The 27,462-nt window shown below is 34.1% G+C and overlaps 2 protein-coding genes and 1 pseudogene across 2 annotated transcripts; 2 read left to right on the top strand and 1 right to left on the bottom strand.

The window, feature by feature from the left end:
* The first annotated feature begins 11,242 nt into the window (after positions 1-11,242).
* LOC107648632 (putative E3 ubiquitin-protein ligase LOG2) lies at positions 11,243-14,108 on the top strand. The gene is made up of 3 exons (XM_016352434.3): positions 11,243-12,076; positions 13,116-13,611; positions 13,762-14,108. Exons 1-3 carry the CDS (start codon positions 11,601-11,603, stop codon positions 13,870-13,872), a joined length of 1,083 nt encoding a protein of 360 aa, XP_016207920.1. The 5' UTR covers positions 11,243-11,600; the 3' UTR covers positions 13,873-14,108.
* A 1,634-nt stretch (positions 14,109-15,742) lies between these two features.
* Positions 15,743-17,891, bottom strand: LOC107648634 (uncharacterized). Its single transcript, XM_016352435.3, has one exon. It carries the CDS (start codon positions 17,381-17,383, stop codon positions 15,941-15,943), a length of 1,443 nt encoding a protein of 480 aa, XP_016207921.1. The 5' UTR covers positions 17,384-17,891; the 3' UTR covers positions 15,743-15,940.
* A 3,095-nt stretch (positions 17,892-20,986) lies between these two features.
* LOC148555184 (uncharacterized) lies at positions 20,987-26,761 on the top strand (annotated as a pseudogene).
* Positions 26,762-27,462: the final 701 nt, after the last annotated feature.

The following is a 27,462-nucleotide window of genomic DNA, read 5'->3' as shown; positions in this document are numbered from 1 at the left end:
CCCTTGAAGAGTGGCAAAGTCCGAATTTTAGAGGAGATGCTGCCGAAATTTTTATAAAAATTGGAGATTTAGTTTGAAGAGTTATTTAGAAAAGTTTAGATTCAATGATTATATTTTTCGATTTCGATTTATTAAGAAAAGAAATGAATTATGTCTTGGAGTTTTATTTATTAAGAAAAATATTATGTTTTGAGTTCGATTTATTAGGGAAAGGATTATGTTTTGAGTTTTATCTATTAAGAAAAGTATTACGTTTTGATTTTGATTTATTAAGAAATGAATTACATTTTGAGTTAGATCTAATATGAAAATGATTATGTTTTGAACTTGATTAAAGATCACATTTTAGGGAGTTTTAGCAAATTTATAGTATTTGAGTTTGATTGGCAAAAAGAAATGATTTTAAGTCTTTTGAAAGGGATTTAAACTGAAAATTATTCTAAAATTGGTTTGGGGGATTTTGATTTAGTAAATATGAGTTTTATGAAAGAGAACGGGTTTTGAGTGACGTTGTTTTAAAGGTTTCGAAAAATATTATAAAAAGTGGTTTTGGTTTTAAAGGAGAATGATTTGAGAAAAAGTGATTCTTGGCGTGTTGTGAACTGAATGTATATTGCTATTGAAGTAACTAGGCAAGTTGAGATTGAGAATTCTCTCTCTTGCTATGATAGACAATTTAAGGTTAAGGATTCCTTCTCTTGTTGTGGTGGATAAGCTTGAGGTTGAGGATTTCCTCGCTTGTCGCACCAGAAAGTTGGATAGAAGGTCAAGGATTCTCTTTGGTTCAATTTTATATTGTTAATTCTAATTTTGGTTGTATTTGACTATGTTGGATTGAAAGGAGTTTTAGATTGATATGGTGAGGACGGTGGTTTTGTCCCACTCACGTCAGGTTGAGATTGAGGATTCTCTCTCTTGCTATGATAGACAAGCTGAGATTGAGAATTTACTCTCTTGTTGCAGTAGACAAGCGGGGTTGAGAATTTTCTTTCTTGTTACATCGGAGAATTGAATGGAGAAGGTTAAGGATTCCCTTTGATTCAATTTCTGATTGTGGTATGAACGAGTTAGGTTGAGGATTTCCTATCGTTACATTATAATCTCTCTCGGATTGGGAGATTGAGGATTCCCTCCTGGAAGGTTGAGGATTCCCTTCACTTAGAGAGGCGATATCCAGGTTAGCTATCGGGTGTGTCGGGTTTGGATGTATAATCGACAGATGAGCTCATGGCCATAGGGTAGGTATGCATCATTTGCATTTGTGTGCATTATTTGGGTTGCATCTTGTATTTGGCTTGCCTATTTGCATAATTGTATCTATATGCTTATTGAATTAATTGTTGTAATTGTTCTCTCTGTTTGTGTATTCCTTGCATTTTGATTGTGTTTGAATAACTAAGAGATTTCTTATACTGGTGGTGGTGACACTAAGGGTTGTTCCTGATGTGGTACTAGCTGAAATTGTTCTTTGAGTGTATTGCCTTGTACCGTTTGATGCTAGTAATTGATTCTATTTTGAGATTGAGTATTGATGGAGATTTAATTTGAGTTGGGTTGAAGGCCGTGTTTTGAGTTGATTTGGGTCAGAGGCCGAGTTGATTTTGATTTGGGTCGGAGGCTGTAATGAGATATGATTATATGTTGGGCGGGAGGCTGAAATTGATTTTGTTATGAGATATTAATTGAGTTTTGAAATTCTTTTAACTAAAGAAGTGAACTTTGAATTTTTAAAAAATTACTTATTAATGTTTTGAATAGATTTATAAGACAAATGATAATCACTACAACTGAAATCAGTTTTCTTTATACGTATCCTCTTATGACAATTTTTAGAAACTCCTTACTGAGAACCAGCAAGGACGATATTCTCACCCCCTACAGATTTTCCTTTTCAAGACGGACGAAGAGTTTAAGAAGTTTCTTTCTCGCATCTGATTTGTGTTGTATATTATTGTATATATTATAGTTTTTTCTCGCCCTTGTTATTATGTCTTTGTAAGAGGGATAGGAGTCATAATGAGATGTATGCTTATAATATTTGTAAAGTTACTTGTATTGGAAGTCTAGTATGTTTATATAAATTTATATGTATGAGAGTTGTGATTGGAATTTGGTTATATATGCATGTTTGATAAATAAAAAATATTTTCGGTTTTTCAAATAAAACAACGATATAGTTTCGAGTTAAAGGCTCATATTTTATTATTAAATAAATGAAAGTCGTCATAATATTCTCGCTATCAGAGTAGCGCAGCTGGAAGCGTGACATTCTGATAGTGAGGGTGTTACACTACCTAACCATCCTGATGTGTAGGAATGGGACATCCATGCATGTGATCAAAAGGATGGTGAACAGAATCGGAATGTAACCATGACAGCAGAAAAGCATACGGTGCATCAGGATCAAAGAGGAGTGAATCTAGCGGGTGCTGAAAGGGATGATCTCTAACTACGTACTTACGGACTCAAGGTTTCGCGGCCACCACATAGAAGCTGTGAAGAATACGATCCCCGTATACATAAGGCTACTCAAACTCACAGAAGATTACACTCGTCTCCATATGAAGGGGGTAGGAAGATAGGGATATGAAATGGGGAGTTCTTAGTAGGGTCGGGGTGAAACAAATTGATTTGCTTTTACATAACGGCCACGTGTCTCAGATCAAACCGACCACAACAAAAGAACATAGGCCAACAACAAACAAAAGCAAACAATAACATAACATACAACCACAAGAACGAATTCGAAACACACAAGAGATATGCACAAACAAGTATGATGCATGTCTAGCCCTAGTGTAGGTAATGAGCTCATCCGTCAGTTTTCGACTCGCGCCCGACATTACATCCTTACGGACGTTGTCTCTCGTTGCCATCGCTTCAGGGTATAGTGCCCGGTACACTTTTGGGTTATAGTGTCTGCACGCTCTTGGAATATAGCACCCATACTGCTCCCACGATTAAAGTGACGGGTCACACTCTTGAGCTATAGTGCCCGTAATGCTCTTCGGCAATCGCCGAATAAATCAATGACAAGAAGAGTCATTGGTGTAGCACTTCCAACCACAATTATCTCATCACATAATCAAATACCTTTCAATATATAATAATTTCTTATGCAGAATTCCACAATTTTTCTAAAATAATCAACTGAAACGGGTCATGAGATTTAACTTTAGAATAACTTTTTCGAATATCTCAAAGTTGTGTTTAAATTCTATTAAATACTTTTAAAAAAATTCATAAATATGTTTAAACTTTGAAAAAGGGCATATTTTGCAAGTTATTTTAATTAAATTGGCGTATTTTAAAATTACTCTAAATAACTCTAAACTTCTATAAAAGAGCTCGAGTCTTCACTAATTACTTTATAAATTATTCAAAATATTGTATAAATTTTCAAATATCCAAAACTTCAGTAAAATAAGTAAATTGGATACGGTTCTTCCGTTTTCAAAATAAAACCTTTTTCGTTCAATTAGAGTCATATTTTTTTCAAAGCCGTCTTCCACTTTAAACCCTTTATTACAAATCAAATATTTTTCTTCAAAAAAAATGAAACTCAATTAATTTCAATAAAATTTATATATTTATAAATAAATAATTTTCATTCATTAAATCTTTCTCAAAAGTTAAATCTCTGCTATTTTTTTACTCGAAATCTCCATTCAAAATATTCATTTAGTTATATTTAATCCCAAATCAACTTTCGTCCGACAAAACTCAGTTACATACTATTATATAACTCAAATTTTATCCAATTATTCAACAACAACATCTCAGTTCCCAAATTCTCAATACGGTCGAATCACAACAATAATTCCACCAGCAATTCAGCTAAAATTTCAAAGCCAATAATCACATATTTGAATAGCAGACATCAACAGACAACAATCCAACCACATATATTAATTAATTCATAATTTTAACCGATTAAAGAGTCAAATCCTACATTTGTGAAGCGTAAAATATACACAAGATATCAGAGGAGGTTTTTGATCGGTCAAACAGAGTGAAAACGTCGAAAACACGGTGGTTCCTCCCCTCCTTGGTTCAGATGAATTGGTTCCTGGCAAGGGCAGCTCCACTTCGCGATTCCACCGAATAAAACACACGTCACCGCATAGAGGAGGAAGATACGGTTACTTCTATCGGATTAGAATTTTTGTAAGAGTCACGGATCTTAAGAAATCAAGCTCGGAAAGTCTAAAATAAAAAAAAATCCTCCCACTCTTCCCATGCATGCCTCGACTCAGAGAGAGAGAGAGAGAGAGAGAGAGAGAGAGAGAGAGAGAGAGAGAGAGAGAGAGAGAGAGAGAGATTGTGCTTTTATATGGCTTGATTAGTGGTTAAGTGTCACTTAATCAAGGGGAAGGATGTATGCGTCGCAACACATGGCGTATTAAGAACTGCATGTTGCGATTTTAAACTGCTAAGTCAGTAAGGTTACTTTTTAAATATCATGGAAGGTAATTAAAGTAATTATTAGACATGGTAAAAGCTCAAATAATTATCTCAAGTGGTGGTATTTAATTAAAATAAAAGTTAGATAAATTACTAATGTAAATGATATTAATAAAGTTAAACTTTTATAATTTTTTGAGCTTAATATCAAGTGATATTTTTCGTCAAATAAAATTAAATAATAACATATATTATTATTCATTTTATTTTAAAGTTTGCCAAAAAAAAATTGTCATAGATATTATGCAAATAAAACATAAAATTTGTATACGCGATTCAATCACAAAAACCAAAATGTTACACTATTCAACAAAAAGTGTTCAATTTTTAACTATTCAGAGTCTTGTTGACCAAATTAATTGCATGTAAGGTCTAATTGATGAACTAAATCGATTAAACCATTAATTTATTAAATTTTTGGTCGAATCAATTTAGGGGTGTTTGCGGTACGATTTGGTTCGGTTTTAAGGGAAAAAGTCATCCGATCCGAACGCTTAATTTATGTGCGGTACGGTTTGGATTGGATGAAATTTTTTTGGAAATCCGATCCGATCCGATCCGATTACAAACGGTTTGAATTGGTTTGAATTTGCGGTTTTAAATAAAAAAAATTAAATACATATAATAAGTCTCAACATCAAATTTTAAATAATCAACAATGATATAACAAGTCTTAATAATATCTTAAAAAGCTAACGATAACATAACAATAGAAATAAAATTATAGGTTAGTTAAAATAAATAAATAAATAACATTTTGAACATAAAATATTTATTAAATAATAATAATACATGAATAATAGAACAATGTATAACAAATTGAACATATTATAAGTATAATTATAAATATAATAATAAAATAATAATATTATAACATATTGTGCGGTTTGAATTTGATTGGATCGGTTATGAAAAGTAGATTCGAAATCCGATCCAATCCAGCGGTTTGTAAAAAATAGAATCCAATAGAATCTGAATTAGTACGGTTTTAATCGATTTTCGATTTAGATCGAATTGGATAAACAATTTAATTTAAATCGGTTTGGATTTGAACACCCCTAAATCAATCGATCCGGTTCGATCTGATTTTAATAATAATGCTAATAAGTAATAACAACTTTGACTCCGAGTCTCGGAGGGGTCTAGTGTAAAAACTTGCAATGACAATTGAACTGAAGCACATGTGTCATTGCATGTGTAATGCCAAACTTGATTTTTCTTTTTCCATAGAGGATCTTAGAGAAGCCATGAGGATGATAAAAACCACGGGTGTATATGTATGAGAAATGCAAGCAACTATTAGAATTTATTGTTTTTAATTATTACTTAATCATAATTTAATTTTAGATAGTTTAATAATTTAAAAATATATTTTATTTTAATAACAAATTCAAAAATTTTAAGCAGTGAGATAAATATGACAAACATGTAACATATAAAAATAATAAAAAAAATTATAAACGTATCGAAGTATATTAAAATAAATAATATACAAATATTAAATATTAAATAAATTTTTATTATATTAAATAATATTGCAAAAAAATAGTTATTAATTCACCTTTTTATAAAATAATAATAATAATAAATAATGAAATTAATTAAGATGATAAAATATTATTTTCTAATTAATAATGAAAGTCAAACATAATTTTTTTATGAATTATGTATGTCAAATTGTATTTTAGAAAAAAAATTATGCACCAAATTTCTCATATTCTTATTATATATTTTATAGATTATTTAATAATTATTCAATTATTTAATAAAAGAAAGACTGAGAATTAATTTCAAATAATAATAATAATAATAATAATAAAATTAGTTACTTAGATAGAAAAAAAGTACAAAATGTGTTATTATTTTAATTGATTTGTAATTTACTTTATGCTTAAAAATTAATAATCAAAATATATGTCTAGTACAAAATTCTTCAATTTACTAATAAATATTAAAGTTGAGTAGAAAAAAAAATATTCAAGGATAAATTTTAACTAAATAAAATTCAATTTACTCCAATGTAATCAATATAAAAGATAGTTATTTTTTATGATATGGTATTACATAATTAAATGCACATGTTGATATGTACAACTATTTTATATTAATAATGTATTAAAATTTTATTTTAAAAGTTAAAAAATATATATAAAATAAATATTTTAACATAATTAATAGTTATTTTTTTTAATGTAAGGAAAAATATAATTTTTCAATGGAAATACATATATATTTATACATATAATTTTTACACTTTTTTAAAATGTTAGTGGGGCAGTTGCCCCACAAATTAAAGCATGAGTCCGTCTCTGATTTCATACTTTTAACATTGATAACTAATAGTAAAAATTTAATAAATTCTGATAGTCTTTTAATATTATGAGTTAATAGTCAAAATCGTCCCTGAAAGATATACCATTTTCGTTTCCGAAAGATAAAGTTAATCAAAATAATCCTCAAAAGATAACCGAGTTATTCACGTTCGTCCTTCTGTCATCTCCCTTGCTGAGTTGGCGGACGTGTGACGTTTACTGCCACCGTGGCAGGCACCTAGGTATCCCCTGCTATTGCTAACAAGGTAACTATGCTGAAACAGTTCAAATCAGTCTCTTAGGTAGTATTTGGTGGAGAGACAGAGACGGAAAGACTGAGACTGAGAGACAGAGACTAAGAGACAGAGATTGAAATAAATTTCAGTATTCTGTTTGGTGCAAAGTGAGAGACAGAAATTGAAACAAGAATGAAACTCTAATTTAATTTGTACAAATGGTAAAATTGAAATTAATTAATTTATGAGGATATTTTAGGTATAAAATGTTATTAAAGTTTCAGTCTCCATCTTTAAAAATTTTAGCCCCCTGTGTCCCTACTTTTTGGAGGTACTAAAATACTGAAATTTTAGAGACAGAGACAAAAATTTTAGTACCAGTCTCTAAACCAACAAACATGATACTGAGTCTCAGTCTCTCAGTCTCTGTCTCAGTACCTCAAAACAAACGCTACCTTAGTGTTTGAACCCTAATCTTCAATTCGACGATAAATAAGTCGCGTTCAACAATCAGAGGTTGAAGATTCAACACCTTCACAGCAATAGGTCTTTCAAATTGGACAAGTGTTCCTTTATATACAGAGCCAAAACTTCCGGTGCCAACTAGATTTGATGCAGAAAATCCGTTGGTTGCTCGATGTAGCTCTCCATAAGAAACCTTCAGGTACCTATGTTCCAGTGATGGTGAAGAAGATAATGTTTTGGGCTTTTTCCTCAAAAAACAAATGCAGATGAAAACTACAAAAGATGTCGAAACCACTAATTACAATGATCACGGTAACTTTAAAAGAACTCTTATGTTTATGTGAAAGCAACTCAGAACTTGGAGGGAGATTCAACTGAGGTATCCCACCACAAGGTTCTTCATTTCCAATGAGTGACATTGCCGTGATGTTTCTGAAGATTCCTCCTATTGGGACCTCACCATAAAAATAGTTAAAAGACAAGTTTAAATAATTTAGAAAAGTCAGATTCTCAAGTTCATTCGGAATTGTGCTTGAGAAGTTGTTGATTGAGAAGTCTAAAATTTCTAGATTTCTTAGAGAACCCAAGAACGAAGGCATACTTCCATGAAAGAAGTTTCTCGTTAGACAAAAGTCTGTTAAAGCGGAACAAACACCAAGTTCCAGGGGAACTTCACCAAACAAATTATTTGTATGTAGATACAGTATGGAAAGTTGTTTCAAGTTACCAAAATCTGAAGGAACTAAACCGGTCAAGGCATTGATGGATAAATCAAGAGTTATTAAACCTTTTTGATACCCGAATGTATTATTGGGTATATTACCACTTAAGTAGCTTGTATCTACAACAAGTTTCTGCATCATGGTACAGTATCTAAGGGTAAATGGAAGGCTTTCTTCGAACTTATTGATGCCACGATAAACTTCAGATAACATAGTAAGATTGCAAATAACACTAGGAATGTTACCAGATAACTTGTTCTGTTGCAAGTTCAATCTTGCTAGATTTTCAAGCTTTCCAACTGAATCTGAAATTGATCCCTAAAGAGAATTCTGTGCCAAAATAAGTGTAGTCAAGCCGATTAAGTTTCCAATTATTTGAGGTATCCTCCCAGATATCTGATTAACTCACATATCAAATAAATAGAGATGGGTAGATAAGTTGCCTATGAGATCTGACAATACATCACCTAGATTATTTGCCTCAAAACACAACTTTTGCAATTGAGTACAATTGGTTAGTGAGAAAAGAAAATCCAAATCATGAGCTTGTCCACTCCCAAGATTGTTATAGTCCATTATAAGTTGCTGAAGCTTGTTCAAGCCAATTCCCAAAGTAAATGAATTTGTTCTCTAAAATTATTCACTCCTATATCACACACTTGCAACTGAGACAGGTTGAATATTGAAGATGAAAAAGTTCCAGTAAATTGGTTCAATCTAATAGTAAACTACTGAAGATTGGGAAATGCATGGTCTACATTTGAAGGAAGAGTACCCACTAATTTTTTTCCCTAAATCAAAATCTCGAATATCGGAAAGATTATAAAGTGAAAGAGGAATCATGATTGACAAATTATTTGAACCAAGAAAAATAGAATTCAAATTGGATAACCTACCCAAAATATGAGGTATATTTCCTTCAAGATGATTTATGCAAGTGATAGAGTCTCCAACGATGAAAGATTTCTCAAGGAAGGTGGAATTCTTCCAACTAAAGTATATGGCCCTCTGATTGTTGAATGCAACTTATTTATTATTGAATTGAAGATTAGGGTTCAAACATTAAGGGACTGATTTGAATTGGTTCCGCATAGTTATCTTATCAACAATAGCAAAGGACACCTAGACGTCTGCAACGGTGGCAGTTAACATCACACATCAGCCAACGTTAGCTAACTCAACGAGGAAGATGACGGAAGGATGAACATGAATAACTCAATTAATATATATATATATATATTAATTCTAAATTCTTCATAACAGGAAACTAAGTGCGTAAAAGTATAGAAAATAGTGGATGAATGTGGATCAAATTAGATTTGATATAACTAAAATTTTGATTCGATCTGCACTAAAATTATTGGATCAATCTTAAATATATCCACAAAACATAAAATTATTTTTAAAAATTTATTTTTAGTAAAAAGTATTAATAAAATTATTTTTTTTATTCATTCTTTTAAATATATTTTTTTGAGTAACTCACTCTTTTAAATATGTTACTTTAAACTTGAACTTACATAAAAATTAGTCATCCGGTAAAAGAATAAAATAGAAAGAATGAATCTGACCTTTTTTGGTCAACCTTTTTTTGGGCTTTCTTGTCAGCAACTTTTCTTTTGGACTTATGTGAGTAAATACTGGTTTCGGATCAATACTCACTGTAATACCTTAAATTAGTCTTGGGCTGAAGGGTCATTGGTTCTCAACTCGGTGAATGAGTTGAGCTATTGAGCCCTCTGTCGTACCACCAAAACGAAAAAAACTATTTTTCTGACATTGACATCGGCGGCCTCAGATTTATAACAGCTTTGCTATGTCGATAAGCCTTATCTGACATGGCATATGTCCCCTTTTTTATTAAAAGATCTTGAATTCAACTCTTATCTAATGTAAATTTGACCAAAAGAAAAAAAATTGTGTGTGTATAAATGTGTATAATACTTAAGATTGGAGTTGTCCAATTTATTGACAAAAAAAAAATAATAACTTTGTTGTCGTGAGTGGTCCGATGCAGTTTAAATTGATTTTGAATGACTTCGAATCGTATTTGATTTATAATTTTGTAAATTAAAAAAATAAATATAGTATAATAAATTTTAATATTAAATTTTAAATAAATAAAATAATTAATAGTGATATAAAAATTTAAATTGTTTTTTAAAAATAATATAATAATAAGAAATAAATTATAAATTAATTAATTAATATTGACAGAAAAAATTAATTATTTAGTATTATTATTTTAAAAAAAAGATACAAAAGCTTTTGAAATTTATTTTGAATAAATAGTTTAATTAATTTTTTTTTAAAAAATAAATAATAAATATTTATATTAAAAATAATTTATAAATAAATTATTTTATATTTAACTTTTTAATTTTAAAAATTTTTATTTTAAAAGAAGAATAATAAAAAAATATTTATAAAAAATATTTTTTTAATTTTTTTATAAACATTTAATAATTTTTTAAATATTATAATTTAATTTTATAATTATACCAAATATTAATATTATAACTTTTTATAAATTAAAAATTAAAAAAAAATATTTATACATCTATCCAAAGTTCCAAACTGACCAAACTAATATAGTATAACGTATTATTATTTATTAGGTAACTTGCCAAGTCCCCCACTCTCCTTCCTACGAATTGTGTTTTTCCTCTGGGTTGAGCTTTACGCAATCCCATGTCCCCATCTATTCTCTATCTATATTTATTTCAGGATTTAATATTTGCTTTGTCCGTTCTATTTTAATCTCATCTGGTTCCAAATCTAATAAATAAACATACATAATCTTTTATTCTTCTCTTCATAGCTTCATTCGTTACCATATCTAATTACCTAGAACACTAAAAATAAATAAATAAAACATCAAAATTTATTACTTTTTGTTATTATTTAATTAATTATTAATTTAATTTTTATTTTTAATAATTTAATAATATATTTTATCTTATATTTAATAATAAAAAATAATAAATTTTAATAATTCTCTAATATTCTTCAAAAAAAAAATCTAAAAACCCAAAGTATTTTATTTTATTGTTTAAAGAGAGAGAATCTCCCTTCAATAATTCCAAGTTTTCACAGCACCCTTTTTCGCCACCACCATCAACACAACAACATCAACGACAATAACAACCAGAACAACAACAAACCCTCTAAGCTTTTCTGCTCATAAATCTTACATTCATTTCCTTCCCCCCTTCCCCACATTTTCATTTCTCTTTCTATTTCTTTTACAAAGCTCTCTAAAAACAAAAGAAGGAAAAAAAACAAAACACAAAAATTCTACCGCCGGAACCACCGGTGTCTGAAAAATCCAGTTATTCACAAAAAAAGGGGGGAAAAACATTTTATTTAAAATTAGGGTTTGTTTTTCTAATTCCCCAATCATGGGCAACGCATCGAGTAGCGGCGGCACCACCCGTCGGCGACATGTTGTTTCTAGAAGGACTCATCCACCGCCTCCTCCTCCGGTGACGCCGCAGCCGGAGATCACCTCCAATCCCTTCCTGTATCCCGGAGGCAACCCGTACCCGGCTCAGTACCCGAACCAGAACCGTCCGATGCAATACCCGCAGTACCCTTACCCCGCTTACTACCCTCCGCCGCCGACGGTGCCCTTCCCCCACCACAACCAGCACCAGCACCAACACCAGCCTCAAATGGGGGTCGGGTGGGTTGGCGGCCGAGGTTACCCTTGCGGGACCATGGTGGCTCCTCCAGCACCTATCGTGGAGCACCAGAAGGCCGTGACAATCAGGAACGACGTAAATGTCAAGAAGGAAACATTGAAGATCGAGCCCGATGAGGAGAACCCTGGCCAATTCCTCGTCTCATTCACGTTTGACGCCACGGTTTCTGGCTGGTAAGGTTTTTTTTTTTTTTTTTTTTTTTTTTTTTTTTTGGCTTTTCTGTTAGTTGTTGATCATGGTAATGTTAATTATGTGAATGAATTTTGTTGTGTTGAATTATCAATGTATGTTGTGGTTGTCGTGTTTGTTGAATACATATTGTGATGTGCTCGAACCTTTCATGCTGTGGTGGTAAACTTGACTAAACTGAATTAAAGGTGATTCTAATGTAAATTAGGATATGAATGTGCTAATATAATTGACACCATGTTATATGTTTATCCATTTAGATATGCAATTATATTATCGGAAGAAAAGATTTGTGTAGGAAGTAGGAAGGTTGCTGCATTCAAGAAGTTGATGGCTTCGGTAGCTCATTGACCCCTTTTTTTTAATTCTATGGAAAACAGTTTTTGTTGAATGAATATCTTGTTTTGCAGGTGGTTGTGGTTTGCTGGTTTAGAAAATATTCATGTATCTAGGGCTTGATTTTCTTTATAATCTGGGGAGCCAATTTGACAAAGCATAACTTATTGCTGCTACAGATTGCTGGAGTGATGATGATATATCTTTGTTTGATAATCCATAATTGCTTATGAATTGTATTTCGTTTACCTGTTTGGCTGTTTCTAATTCTATGTACGCTGCCAAGTAGGGGGTGGGTTGGGAGCGTTATGGAATCACATATTGTCTCTTGCATGATCTATTACCTCTTATTGCAATATATGTTTCTAGTATCCACCCGTTGTTAATTATCTGAGTTGTTTCTATAATACATACTTCATTTCTCCAACATTGTGTAAGCTGATTTTTCCCCCCTCCCTTTCTAATGCGAACATACCATTGGATTACTTTCAGTATTTATGAGTATTTTTTGCTTTACTGTGAAACAGCATTATGTAGCCATGTTTTATACTTTTGTCTTAAATGCTAATTGCCATTTGTGTTGAGGTTTTTGTCATCAAACGATGATCTACTGATTATGAATGTTTTTGTACTAAAATTCTTTGTTTTGCATGTTCTAACTATCCTGTTTCTTTATCTCTTTAACAGCATCACAATTTATTTCTTTGCGAAAGAAAATGAAAGCTGCATTCTAACACCAGTGAAAGAAAACCTTCTCGCACCCATGACGGTTAATTTTCAGCAAGGTCTTGGCCAGAAGTTCAGGCAGCCTGCTGGAAGTGGTATTGATTTTAAAATGTTGAATGAGACAGAATTATTGCAAGTGGGTGAGATGGATGTCTACCCTCTAGTAGTAAAGGCAGATGCATCTCCTAGTAATACCAATGGATCTGATGAAACTACAACATCTAATACCAGAAACTCGCAGATAACACAAGCAGTGTTTGAGAAGGAGAAAGGTGAATTCCGGGTAAAAGTTGTCAAGCAGATTTTGTGGGCAAATGGAATGAGGTATGAGTTGCAGGAGATATACGGTATTGGAAGTTCAACAGAGACTGGTGCAGATGAGAGTGACCAGGGGAAAGAATGTGTCATCTGTTTGACAGAGCCTCGCGACACAATTGTGCATCCCTGCCGACATATGGTATTTGCATTGCCCTTTCTTTAATAAAGTTTACTTCGATTTGTTGACAGTATGATGCAATGCTAATCATTAGTATTAGGGCAGTATGATTGTCCTTCTATCCCTTGTCATTCTGGGGCTTTTAATGATTCCCCGTGTTATTTTTGGCAGTGCATGTGTAATGGATGCGCAAAGGTTTTGAGGTTCCAGACAAATAGATGCCCAATTTGCAGACAACCAGTTGAGAGGCTTTTGGAGATAAAGGTAGGACCTGAGGAATGAGGAATTTATATTGGTTGCCCCTCAATATTCTGTACAGCCCAAGTGTTATACTTTAGTACTTCTCCCTGTTTCATTCATTTCTAGGTTTCTGCCTCATTTTTCTTCCATAATCAGGGGGGAAAAAAATTGTAGAATGAATCTTATGTATGATGACATGAGGTTTAACATGGTGAACAGGCTCGCTTTGCACCTGGCTTGTATAAGACAGTACTAATGCAATACCTTCCCTTACAAAATATAATTAAATATGTCTCACTTCAAATAACACTTAAATAAATAAAAAAACGAAAGCTTTGATGTTTTTCGGTTTTCTGTAATAGCCTGTATTAATGTATATTTTTGTCGTCCCTGTTGTAAAAAGTTGAGTCCTTTATAGTATCGATAAGGAGGGTATGTTGGGCATCCCACCTTACGAGGTAAAGGGAACATAATAAAGAGTGGGTAAAGAATAGAGATCAAGGGGCAGAAGAGGTAACTGAATGGTAACAACCTTGCTTAACAAAACATTAGGATTTAGGAAGGGGAAGACATTTAAGGATTGTAACAATGTAGAATTAGGTATTTTGATGGAGGTGATCGGAACCTTAAGGTTTAGGTTTGCCTTTCGTTATTTAGCTAGCTTCCTTTCCCATTTCCATGTAGTTACAGTTGTGGCTTATGAAAGATCAAGGTGTCAATGTTTGACACAAATGGATTGTCATACGAGTATGTGTGATGGGTGTTTCTTTCTTTTCTCATCCTATCTCCAGCTATGTTTTGTTTGCGCTTTGGGGAAACGTTAGGTTGTGGGTCGGGTGATATTGACAGCTTCATCATGCACTCATCTCTGTTGGTCTTGTATAACCAACAAGCCAATTGATATTTTAAAATGAGCAATGCTATATGGTCAGCAAATATTTATCTTTTTTGGCCAATATTTGACCAGTAATAATTTACACTAATAAGCAGCAAATATTTATCTTTTTTGGCCAATATTTGACCAATAATAATTTACACTAATATTTATAGATGTTTTACACACAATAAATTTATAATTTGTACTTATATTACTAGAGTTTTACACACATAAATTAATACAATTTATACATATATTTTTTAGAATTTACACATGAATTAGTAAAATTTATCTGTTAAAGATAATTTAGTATTTGTGCTGGTCAAATAATGGTTAAAACTACTAAAAATTGCTGGTTCCAATAATTTTTCATTTAAAATACTTTAGTAACGTCCTTGTAGTTGTAGATAAATTAAGATAAGAATAAACTACCGCATGCATGCACATCGCACTTATGGTGTGTTGCACATACATGATAGCGTTGCCAAGTGATAGTGATATATGAACAAGAGTGGCCTCGGATGTGTTTTAGGAGTAGGCTAAAATATTTGTTGCTTTATAATTTTATATTGCATGTAACACATCGAGTTTGCTATTTAAGATGTAATTAAAAAGTGGATATATACGATATAACAATTTCCTCTAACATGACGTGAGTATGGTTCACACAATGGACACTCGGTAACCTTCTTGACCTAGGTATTCAGAGTTTCAAACCAATATCCAAATCACAGAAAGTATCGTGATCAAAAGTCTTTCGTCGCAGTGTGGAGCTCAGAGAGATATTCAAAAACATGCAAGGTAAATTGAAGATTGAATGAACTAAATAAGTATGAAGCACAAGGTCAAACATAAGGAGAAATATTGTAACACCAAGGCGTTAGTACAACAATAACCAACGTACGGGATAAGAGTAAAGTATTATTCATCATGGCATCTATTGACAATTAAATAATAGGTACGTTAATTGATGCCGATGGCCTCATTTTGTATTAAAAGCCTAAAACACACCCCAAAACTTAGATTAAATAAAGATAAAGGAACATAACAGAGATTTTATTAGCAAACCGTACGAGAATGACAACAGTGGTTGATTATTTAGTAGCAAGCGCCCAACCATAAAGCACTCGGATGTTCATAGCATCCAACACACCTCAACAAACAACAAAACGCAATAATAACTCACAAGACACTTGGAAACACGATTTGCTTCTTATTCAGATCATGCATAATTTAGTCCGCCCACCACTGATGAACGTAGACACCATTGCTTCTGAGACCCTTGTAAATATCCATGCAGCTATCCTTGCCCATACCAGTTTTCTCATCGTCATTTCCACTCTCTGGGCACCTCAGAAACAATTCATCCACAAAGCATATTGCTCCACTCTCAAACACATCCAAGAGGAACTTCATTTCAGCATTCCCTGCATTCATTTTGAGGACAACAAAATCAGCATACTGCACAGTTTCCTTGAACCAAGCAAGGAAATCAAACTCGTCCTCCCCAACAAACGGTTCCAAATCTCCATCATCATCATCAGCAGCATCAAGATTAGCCTTGGCCGCGGCCTTACCGGCCAACCCGGGATAGTAAACAAATGTCACACCAGGTCGCTTCACATAGGACAACATTACCGAAGTGTTATAGTGAACAAAATACACATTGAAATCCTTTTGACTAATAGGGTAAGATGGCAAGAACCAATCACTAGGATTATCATTAGCATTGAGGATCTCTCGCCCCCCATTAATATCAATATAAACCATCCTCTTCCTAGAAGAAACATCCACGAACTTTGGCAAGTAAGGTACCATCTTCTCATACCCAAGTGGCGGCTTCTGACTCACAAGAGGCTCCATGAGCTGAATCAAAGGCTTTGTAAGACTTATGCTAGAACAATCCGCAGGAAGTGGATACTGATAGAAAGCACCAGAAACAGTATCATTTTCCACCCTTTTCCTGAACACAACAAGGTTGAGATCACCAACAGAACCAACATGCAGAACGGTGGAAGATCTTAGCAACGATGAAACCGGTGTTGCAGACCTAATGAGGTCGTTGGGGATGGAATTGGAGCCAGTGGGACCCACAAGAAGGGCACCGACACCACCTGGCTTTAGAACACGCTCAACCTCAAGAACGAGCAACGCAGGAACAGAAACCTTGTCAAGATCCCTTGACAGCACGAAATCGAATGAACAGTCCTGGTAATTGAGCTCGTACACGATTTTCTTCTGCTTGAGGGAGAAGAACCGGTGCCTGTGGACACCGGTAACGCTGGAGAATCCCATGTGCTTCATGGCGGCGACGGCCATCGCCGAACCTTCTCCGACGCAGAGGCTCTTGGCTCCGCAATTCAGCAGTTGCTTCTTCATAAGGTCGTTGACCACGTTGACCGTCAAGTTTTCGTCTTTCTCGCAGTAGAAGGAGCTCCAGAAAGTGCTGAGCACGCGGCTCTGCAGAGTGGCGTTTTCGAAACGCATTTCGGAACCCGCGGCGACGCAGTCGGTGTAGGTCAGTGTCACCGGAGCTAAGTCAGCCAAGTCGAAGGCGGAGAAGGCGCGGAGCAGAGAAACGATCGAGATGGCGGAAGCGAGCATGATTGAGCGGAAGAACACGCGCCTCGCTATGGACCCCTTCAGGATCTGGAGTTTGATGGCTTTGGCATCCATGGGATTCGAGGATTGAAGATAACACCAATAAAGAAAAATTTAAAATAAAAAAAAAAAAGGAAGCTCGGAGTTCGGTTGATTGATTGAACACAAGAAAGGGTTCTTGAAAGATTTGAAAGCCGGAAAGTGGAGAAGAAGAGATGATTAGCGAGTGCAAAACCTGGAGGAGGTGTGATTTCCACCCACGAGGACGCCCATTGAGATTTGGAACCTTAACCAGACCCCCCTTGGAACCCTTTTCGGTGATGATTCATACCATAATCCCCCACCCATCATCGTCCCCATTGTGCCCCCCTCACATTCAGTTCCTTACTTCATCCTCCCAACTCCAGCATCAAATCAATATTCTAACAAAAATTGAAAGGGTGCTATGAGTAAAAAACCCTAGGTAGATCTGAAGCAGAGGTGGAGATGGAGCGAGTGTGTGTGTCTGAAGAGATTGGGAGTTGAGTGAGTGTAGATCTGGGGAAAATATAGGACCGGGAAATGGGGGGTGATTGCGTGTTACGCAGTAAGGTAAGGACCAGCGAAGGTGTCATCTATTATTTGCTGCCATGGCCCATGCGATGCAAAATGTTAGCTACGTGGCATAATATCGTCGACCATCCTCTCCTCTTGTTACATCACCATCCTATTTTCTCTGCTTTTTAAAAATTACAAAGTTAATATTTTGTATTTTATTAATTGAAAGTTTTCTGTATTTGCATTTCTTTTTTTGTTATAAGTTAAGAATATTTTCAAAATCATTTATGAAAATACATTTTAATTATTTTTAAAAATTAACTTTAATATACAAATTTTAAATAGACCTATATAAATAAATAAAAATTGTCCCTAAATATTAGTTATTATTATCCAAAAATTTTACAAGGATAAAGAGGTATCAATAAATTTGTGTCTTTTATTTAATTTTACGTCATGTTTTTAAGGATTTTTTTTAGAAATAAAATAAAAAAAAATCATATTTTCTCAAACATTATTTTTAAATTTTAATTTTTTAAATACGATTTTTTTAGAGCAAATTCGTCGCACCGCCAATGAGTTATAACTCAAATGGCATAATCTCCCCATACTTATTCAAGAGGTTGCGGGTTCGAGTCTTCCTATAAAAAAAGTTCTCTATAAAAATGAGAGTTCGCCTTCGCCTTACCCCGCGCGAATTCACTTCAAATATTTTAAACCCTACGTTTTTAATCCATTTTAATTCATTATCATCATCTCCAAAATAGATTAAAAACGTGGAGTTAAAAATATTTGAAGGGAGTTCGCCGAGAGTTGAGCTAACTCTATAATTTTTATAAATTTCATCGGGAGTACGGTGAACTTGCTCTAAAAAAAAATCGTATTTGAGGAATTAAAATCTAAAAATAGTGTTTGAAAAAATATGAATTTTTTTTATTTTATTTCTAAAAAGAATCTTGTTTTTAAAGATTGCTAAATCGTACCATTTTAATAGCTACCTCAATATTACGCTCATCAAAAATGAGTTCTAATAAAATCATGCATATACTTATCAAATTTTAAAAATTATTTAATCGATAATGTATTTTAGGAATTTTTTATCAATGCTTAAATTTTTTAAATACTAAATTCATAGTTAATTCTTATTAAATAGTTTATGAATTTTAAAATTGTAAAGTAAATTTTTTATTATTTTTAATAAATTTTGGTAGTTCAATATAAAATTAAAACATTTTAACTACAAATTTACGTAGTACATATTTAATAATGTAAAAGTTTAGAAACTAATAATTACTAAACAATGATAAGAGATTAAAGTGACCATTAGAAAAAATTAGAGGTTATTTTTAAAGTTTATTTTACTCTAAATAATAGTATTATGTCTATATGCATGTATGTATACTTTAATGATGATGTGAGTGTATATATCTTTGTTTATCAATTTTTTTATGGCAATATATATATATTTCAGAAGCTAAGCATGTTAAGCATAGATCTAAAAATTACATCGGATCGATTAATTAAATTAGTCTAATTGCAAATTAGATAGTAATATGATTTGGTTTATCGTTTAAAATCGACAATTTTAAAATTGTTCTTAAACCATTGAATTGATTGAGAATTGGCTGTCGAACCGAATTAAAATTTAGCTGATTTTATTGAAACGACATCATTTTATTATTAAAAAAATAGAAAGAGAAAGAGATGGAATTTCCTTCTTAAGCTCTCGAGTCCTTTGTCTCATCCTCAAACAAAGCTTTTCCTCCCCCAAAAGCCAAAATAGAGAAAAGAGAAAGCGAGGAACTCTAAGACAGTGGTCTCCCCCACCGCTGCAAGGAGTGAGAGTTGCTGTCGCCGTCTGTGGCGCTCGGGCACCACTTTGTCTGCGCTTCTTCTTCTTTCAACACACTACAAGAAAAACGTTGAGTATCGTCGGGTTTAGCGTCACAGAGTAACGACGGACTTACCGTCGGATTTACCAGCGATAACGACGTCAAATTCGTAAGGTTAAGTAATTATCGGCAGATTCTACTTTCCGACGATAAATCCGCCAGTAATATTTGGAGGAAAAATAAGTTAAATTGGATGTACAACCATCCCTGACCCAGCTACACGAAGATCTCCGCTGAGACCAGGGAGCAATGGTTTCAGAAATGGGCAGTAATTATCTTTTTTTTTTAGTTTTAAACATTTTTATCTAGTTTATATCTTCTATCTTGTTTAACTAATTTTAAAGTTTTTTTTGTTGTAGTTGCACTTTAGGTGGGACACTGAGCACGACCTTACCATCAGGAAGATATTCGACCATAGTATGGGTCGGTGATTCCGGCAGATGCTGGATGATGTTCATTAGGGGCGGACGACCTGGCTCCGCTTGGAATTAAAGAAGACTCTGTTTGTTCATTGAGAGACTGATAAGGGGTTCCGACATCGGCGTCTCACCAACAGAGCTAATAGGGCCTCAGCCAGGTCGTCCAAGTACACTGGCGGCTCAACGACTCTCATGAAGACTAAGGTCAGGCTGGTATGTAAAGTGACTTTCATTTTGTTAGTAACTTAGTTATATTCTTTTGCATATCACTACTAGGCAACCTAATCATATTGTTCCAATGCAGCATGTGTAGTCAAAGTTGTTGGATCACGAGGCGACATTGGCAAAGGCGTTCAAGTGCACCTACATGCTGAAAGAGAACAAAGAGAGATTTTCTTATCAGCGGTCTCAGGACCATTATGTGAGTAAATATACATCTAATTATCTTTTGTTATAAAATTATTAAAAATTAACTGTATATCTATCGTACTAATCACAATAACTTGTGTTAATTACACAGGATTTCTACACACAGAGGCTAGAGGCCGCGACTTAGAAGTCTCAGCAAAGTGGGGAGGACTGCAGCTTCATTCATCGATCCCAATACAGTTTCGCGTGAAACTGCCTTAGCGCGCGTACAAGAACTGTGTATATGGGATGGGGTGATGGGGTCGTTCTTCGTCAGTAGCCTTCGCACCTCCACGTTGAGGCCATCGTCAGACTCCGCCACTAGTCGAGCCATTGAGCTCGAGGAAGGCGTTGATTTGAGGCTGCAGGAGCTCCAACGCAGCCTCCAGCAGTAGGCTCAGAAGCTTATTGATTATCGGAAGATGTATCAGAAGATCCTCACCGGCGTGACGTCTATGAATGAGCTCAGGCTGGAGTGGAGGGAATCGCTGGAATGGATGCAGCGTATGAAGGCTCAGATGAGGGTGTACCAAGCCCAGATGTGCGCCGCTGGCATCGATCTTATTGGTGGTAGTGGTCCTGTGGTGGCATACGGACATCACCGCCTTCTGTGCCGCCAACTCAGAGCCACGAGACCGACGAAGACGATTACCTGGATTTGTAGTTATTAGTTTTTTGTTTTGTTATTTCATTGTATTTATTTGATTTACTTGACTTTTAATTTATTTGAACATTGTATTATTTATTTTAAATAAAAGTTTTTCATTATTTATGAATTGACCACTAATTGGGTGAAAAAAAATTTAATTTAAAATTAAAATTGACTATTTATTTCAAATTTAAAAAACTAACATTACCGTCGGAATTACCGTAGGAATCATCCGACGGTAATAGTGCGCAAAATAATATTTTTTGGCGTCAACAATACCGTCGGAAAAATTCGCCCCTAACCAATTGGTTTTTCGAGGTGGTAATCCATCACAGAATCCGATAGTAATTACTATCGGACAAAAAAATTATGACGGTAAATATTACCGGCGAGGTTTATACCGTTTGATTATTTTCGACGGTAATTCACTTACCGTCAGATTTTATTCATTTTTCTGACGGTACTCAACGTTTTTCTTGTAGTAACAATCGCTGCATCATTGCGTCTTTCTCGAGCTCGCCGTCAATGGTCTTCGTCTTCCTCGAGCTCGCCGCCAGTGGTCTTCGTCCTCTTTGAGCTTGCCATCAGTGGTCTTCGTAAGTGGTTGTCGTGGTCGAAGTCTCAAATAGTCCAACCCCTCTTCAACAGTCCAAATCGTTGCGCATCTGCCGCCGTCCATCATCCTGTTTGTCGTATGGTCTCTGTATCCGTTGTGCTTCTGTCCCTCTCCTCAAATTGCTCAAAACAAAGACAATGACTTTATTTTTATTTTTAATTTTTCGTTTTCTGTTCTTTGTTTTTTGCTCAGAACATTGTTTTTTTTTTTGTATTCTGCTAGTGCTACTCAGATTGAAATTTAAAGCATTGAATGATTGAACGATTAGTTGATTTTGGTCTTCAATTTTCATTCTCTGTATTGTCCTTTTTCTTGTTTTGGATTGAATGAATGGTTTTAATTTACTGATTAATCTTTATTAAAATTATACTCAAATCTTGCTAAACTTGTGATTAACTGACAATCTTATTGTCAATCTTGGAATCTTTACTAAAATTATACTGAAAATTTTGTTAAAAGTTTATCAAATAAGAAGTAAATTATGTTGAAAATTTAATCTTTATTAAAATTATCATAAGTCTTTTGTTTGAAAAAAAAATATATTGAATATCATCAGTTTTTCAATTCAATAAAAAATATATAAATTGAATTAACTCAATTAAAACAGTTGATGATTGATACGATTAAATTTCAATTGGACCAATTAAACTAATGAATTAATAACTAAAATGATTCGACAACCAATCTAATTTTTAAAACCTTGATGTTAAACTGATATAACAATTCTTTTTAGTAGTATGTTTGAAATAATATTTAGTGATTCCAAAGTGTATAAAGGTGGAGTGTTCACATGCATCCATTCTTTTCAACATTTGATGCACGGAGCCTTCACATTTTCATTTTAACTCTCAAATACTTTCCAAACTAACGAACCTGCTAAATTTAATGTGGTCCTACATTCATGCATTGTCAGCTTCTGTTTCTGTCAAATTCATTTATTATATAAAATTGATAATAAAATTGTTAATTTCCAAGGTTAATTAATTTCAACTATATATCGTGGATTGTAGACTTGTAGTTCAATGATTATTACAGTCTTTATTTTCAAAATTTTATCATAGATAGTTTAAATATTAGGGATAAAACTTTCTAGTACTGTTTAAAACATCTTTAGGATATTGATACTTTAATTTTTTTGACAGCAGAATGTGTTCATTATATTAATTAATTTATGCACAGTACATTTTAGAGTCATATTAGAGTGGTAATTGATCCAAATAAATAAATAAAAATAAAAAAGTGTACGATAAAAAAATGTGAAACTGTATGATTGGATCTAAAGTACATAAGCCAACGGATCGACAGAGAGACAGCACGCACCAACAAGCACAGTACAAGATATACTTTTATATTGGATTTTCTATTTTAAATTTAAATTAATAAAATATAAAAATATAGAATAAATATCTTTTCCAATTCCCTTTCTTTTTTGAAAATTGATAAATTACTCCCTAACATTTAAAAAATAACAAATAAGTTCCTATCTATTTCTTTCATTAGACACATCGATCCTTTTGTAGTCAATAAACAGGGATTGATGTGTCTAATGGAAGAAATAGACAGAGACCGATTTGTCTAACAGAAGGGTCGATGTGTCTAACGGAAAAAATAAATAGGAATTGATTTATCGTATTTTAAACGTTGAGGGGGCAGCTTGTCAATTTTCAAAAAGGACAAGAATCAAAAAGAATATTTACTCAAAAATATATTAGAAATTTAGAATCTTTACTAGTATGGGAGTTTTGGATTGATAGACATGAGTGGAGGTGAGAGAGAAAAAGAGACTGTGAAAGAGACACATTGAGGTAGCCGGTAACACGGGCGGAAGACATAAAAGGAAGAATAAGAGAGGGTCCTATCCGAAGCAACGAGGGAAATAATCTAGAGAAGCATGTTAAGATCTTTTTCAGAGACAAAGTTGTGGACAATTCATCCTCCAATGCTCTTATCAGGGCCGTTTCACTTGTGGGTGACTGCATGGTCAAAATAATCAGAAAACAAGGAGACAAAGTACTACTAAGTGTAGTCTTCACGCCGAAAGCTACAAAAATTTTATCAGAACCATATAAAGATGTAGTGGTGATCAAAGTGTTTGGTAAACACTTTAATTACACTGCCTTGGTTCATAAACGCAAGGGAGTTTGGCGTACTAAAGGAGGGTACGAGGTCCTTGACATGGGTTTTAATTACTTTTTTTGATCTTTCGGAAGATTGTGAAAAGGTGTTGCTAGATGGTCATAGATGCTTTTGAGTAGTTACGTAATATAAAAGCGTGGAGTCCTAGCCTCCGGTCAAACAAGGGTTCTTTCGAATTTACTCTTGTTTAGATAAGAATTACTGGTTTAAGGATATGGTATTATCATGATGAGCAAACCATAATGAAAATAGCGAAAACTGTGGGGAAACCAATCAAAATTGACCTTGCGACTAAGTTAGCAGAGAGAAAAAAGTATGCCAGGAACATGTGTGCAAATTGATCTAGAACTACCAATCATCAAAAAGATCAATGTTGATGAAGTATAATATGAGATTAAATATGAGAGTTTACACTTGATTTGTAGTAAGTGTGATTGCTACGAATATGTTGCTAGAGAATGCAAGTCTGAAAACCAATCTTTTCCTCCAGGTGGGACCATTTTGAAGACGTCAGATATGAAGGAAATGTCGGAGGTGGCAGTGGTTGAACCAGAAGTTACCTCTTAAAAAAATTTTGAATTTGAATATCAATCTTTTATCATGATACAAAATTTGTAATCAGTGAATTCGGAAAAAAATTTATTGCAAAATGTTGACATTGAGGATAAGGGACATGCAAAAGAGGCGGGATGGCTTGAAGTCAAATGAAAAGGTAAGCAAAAAGTGGGAGTTTCTTTTTTTTTTTCGGACGGGAGCAAAAAATGGGGTTGAATAAAACTTTTATGTATTATAATTCTAATGGGCTACTATACTCCAAGCCTAATGTAACAAAAGGGCCTTGATTTGGAATGGGAGACCAAATCTCTCTTTCACTAACAAACATGGAATGGGCCAAAGGAAAACCAACCTGTATTCTTCTCAATACCACCCTTAGTCCTAACTTTTTCTTTCTTACGGTGACCATCTTTGACTGTGCGACATCAGTGACTTTCATGAGAGGGGGCTATGTGAGAGAGATCGAATGAGGCAAGAAAGTAAAGTCCTTCATAGGGTAGGAAAAAGGGTTCGAAAATCGGGTGAAAGAAAAGGTTTTTCAGGAACGTCAGCTGCGGTACCAAGAGTGGAAGAGTGGATGGTAGATGAGGAAACCATGGGGGGAGGAAACAAATCTGCTGAAGTTTGTATGCTGAGCTCCAACAATGTTGATGAAGCACAAAAAATCAGGAGCAACCACTCTTTTGCTTCAATCGTGAAGACATGAGCCAATCCCACAGATGTGATGATGGCACAAAGAAAGGAAGATGTTGAAGAAAACGAAGAAGATGAAGAGAACGCCCAAGAGATAACTATCGAAAAAATCCCTTCTGGTTTGTTTAATTTAATTATAAGTGAAGCTGTAAAAAAAGAAATTCGAAAAGAATAGTGGGACTCTCTTATAGTTAAGCTATTAGGAAGGAGATTATCACTCCAAGCTATGGAACAAAGGCTAGAAATTATGTCGAAAAAAATGGGGAGTTTAGATGTCATTGACTTAGGAAATGATTTTTTTTCTAGTGAGGTTCTATAATTCTTAAGATCTGGATTTTTCTATCATAGAGGGGTCATGAAAAATTCTAAATTATTACCTTACTATTAGATTCTGGAAGCCAGATTTTAACCCTTATACTGCCACTATCGATAATATAGCGGTTTGGATAAGGTTACTTAGGCTTGCCATTGAATACTATAACAGAACAATTTTGAAAATAATTGGAAACATAGTGGGGCACACTTTTAAAGTGGATATGAATACTGCTGAAATCTCCAGAAGAAAATTTGCTAGGATATGTGTGGAGGTCAACCTAGCAGATCCTTTGGTGTCTCAATACCAGATTAATAGAGTAACTTATACTGTGAAATATGAAGGCATTCATCAGGTTTGCTTTCAGTGTGGTAAAGTAGGTCATGAGAAGGAATCTTATCCTGATTTACTAAAAAATAACAAACAGGATAGAGAAAAAGCTCAGCAGACAAGGATGGAAGTTGAAGATGAGGGCGTTCATGGGAATTCAAGAAAAAACAAGGACAAATAATTAATTGAGGATAGTCAAGAGCAATATGGCCCTTGGATGTTGGTCCAACGTAGTACACACGGAAAAAAATATTTGAAAGATGGAGAAGGTACAAGCTCTGAAGAGAAAAGAAAGGAAAAGGATTCTGGGAACGTGGGTGGAGAACATTCTACCCGTTTTGCAGTACTGAGAGAAGAAAATCTAAATGAACATAACGGTAATAACGAGGCTCAAGAGGATAACGTTAGGGGAATAAAGGATAAAATGAAAAAAAAAATGATAAAGAACACCCCAATAGATCCAGCAACCTTTAAGAAGAATCAAGCCAACCCACTTAGACCGAAAAGCCCAAAAAAAAAATGCCCCACAACATCCTTCAAACATAACCTTTAATCCCAGCCCAACCACTTTGGCTCAATCTGCACCCACTAGAACACAAAACTTGACCCCCCACCAGCTGCCAACACAAAACAACGTCAATTTCCAACCAGCCCAAAATGTGCAAACCTCCCAATATCAATCCGCTAAAAAAACTCCTCATAATATGGCCCTGCTTTTCCACCCAGCTAAATTCTAGGAAAACTGGATTTCTCAAAGTTTGGTGAGTCAAACAGATTCTCAAAGTGAAATTGATACTGAAGAGAACATTCACACAAGAGAAGACTCTCTAGAACCAAAACTCTCGGATGTTGGGATAATTGACACTTACGAGATGATACAAGCAATGAAGCAAGTTGAACACTAGTGCTTGCAAGGTGTAGGACAGAATCAAGAAGGAGAACCTTTAACATCAGAGAACATGCAGTGTGCTTAGAGGGGCTGTGTAGCTCTTCTCTGTTTTTTCCTACTCTCTCTTTTCTTTTATCATATAATGATTATTATCGCTTGGAATATAAGGAAAATTGTGAATAATGCGTCAATTTGCACTCTCAAAGAAATAAGGTGCCAGAAAAATTCAGATATTATTTTGCTTTTCGAGACTAAGTGTAGTGGAGAAAAAGCTAATGAAGTTGTCAAGAACTTGGGCTTGGAGTTTGCACATAGGGAAGAGGCGAAGGGTTTCGTTGGTGGAATTTGGGTTCTTTGGAGTAAACAGGAACTCAACCTCAGAATTGTTAGCTCTCACCATCAATTTGTGCATATGGAAGTGAATGGTAGAAAGAATGGTTTGTGGTTCCTCACTACGGTTTATACAAGTCCACAAGAAGGAATTAGAAAAATATTTGCTGAGGAAGTGCTGAACATTGCCAACAACATGATTGCCCTTTGGATGTTGATAGGTGACTTCAATGACATTCTAGATGATATAGAAAAGAAGGGTGGAGCGAGAATAGATATTCATGCTTGTCACCACTTCCAAAGATAGATTAAAGATTGCAAGCTTATCGACTTAGGTTCTTTTGGTACTAAGTTCACTTGGAAAGGTAGAGCTAGGGATGGTTTAGA

The sequence above is a fragment of the Arachis ipaensis genome, chromosome B6 (genome assembly GCF_059453495.1).
Source record: "Arachis ipaensis isolate K30076 ecotype BB chromosome B6, ASM5945349v1, whole genome shotgun sequence".
In the NCBI taxonomy this organism is placed as follows: Eukaryota; Viridiplantae; Streptophyta; class Magnoliopsida; order Fabales; family Fabaceae; genus Arachis; species Arachis ipaensis.
This window is presented reverse-complemented; position numbering and strand designations above follow the sequence as displayed.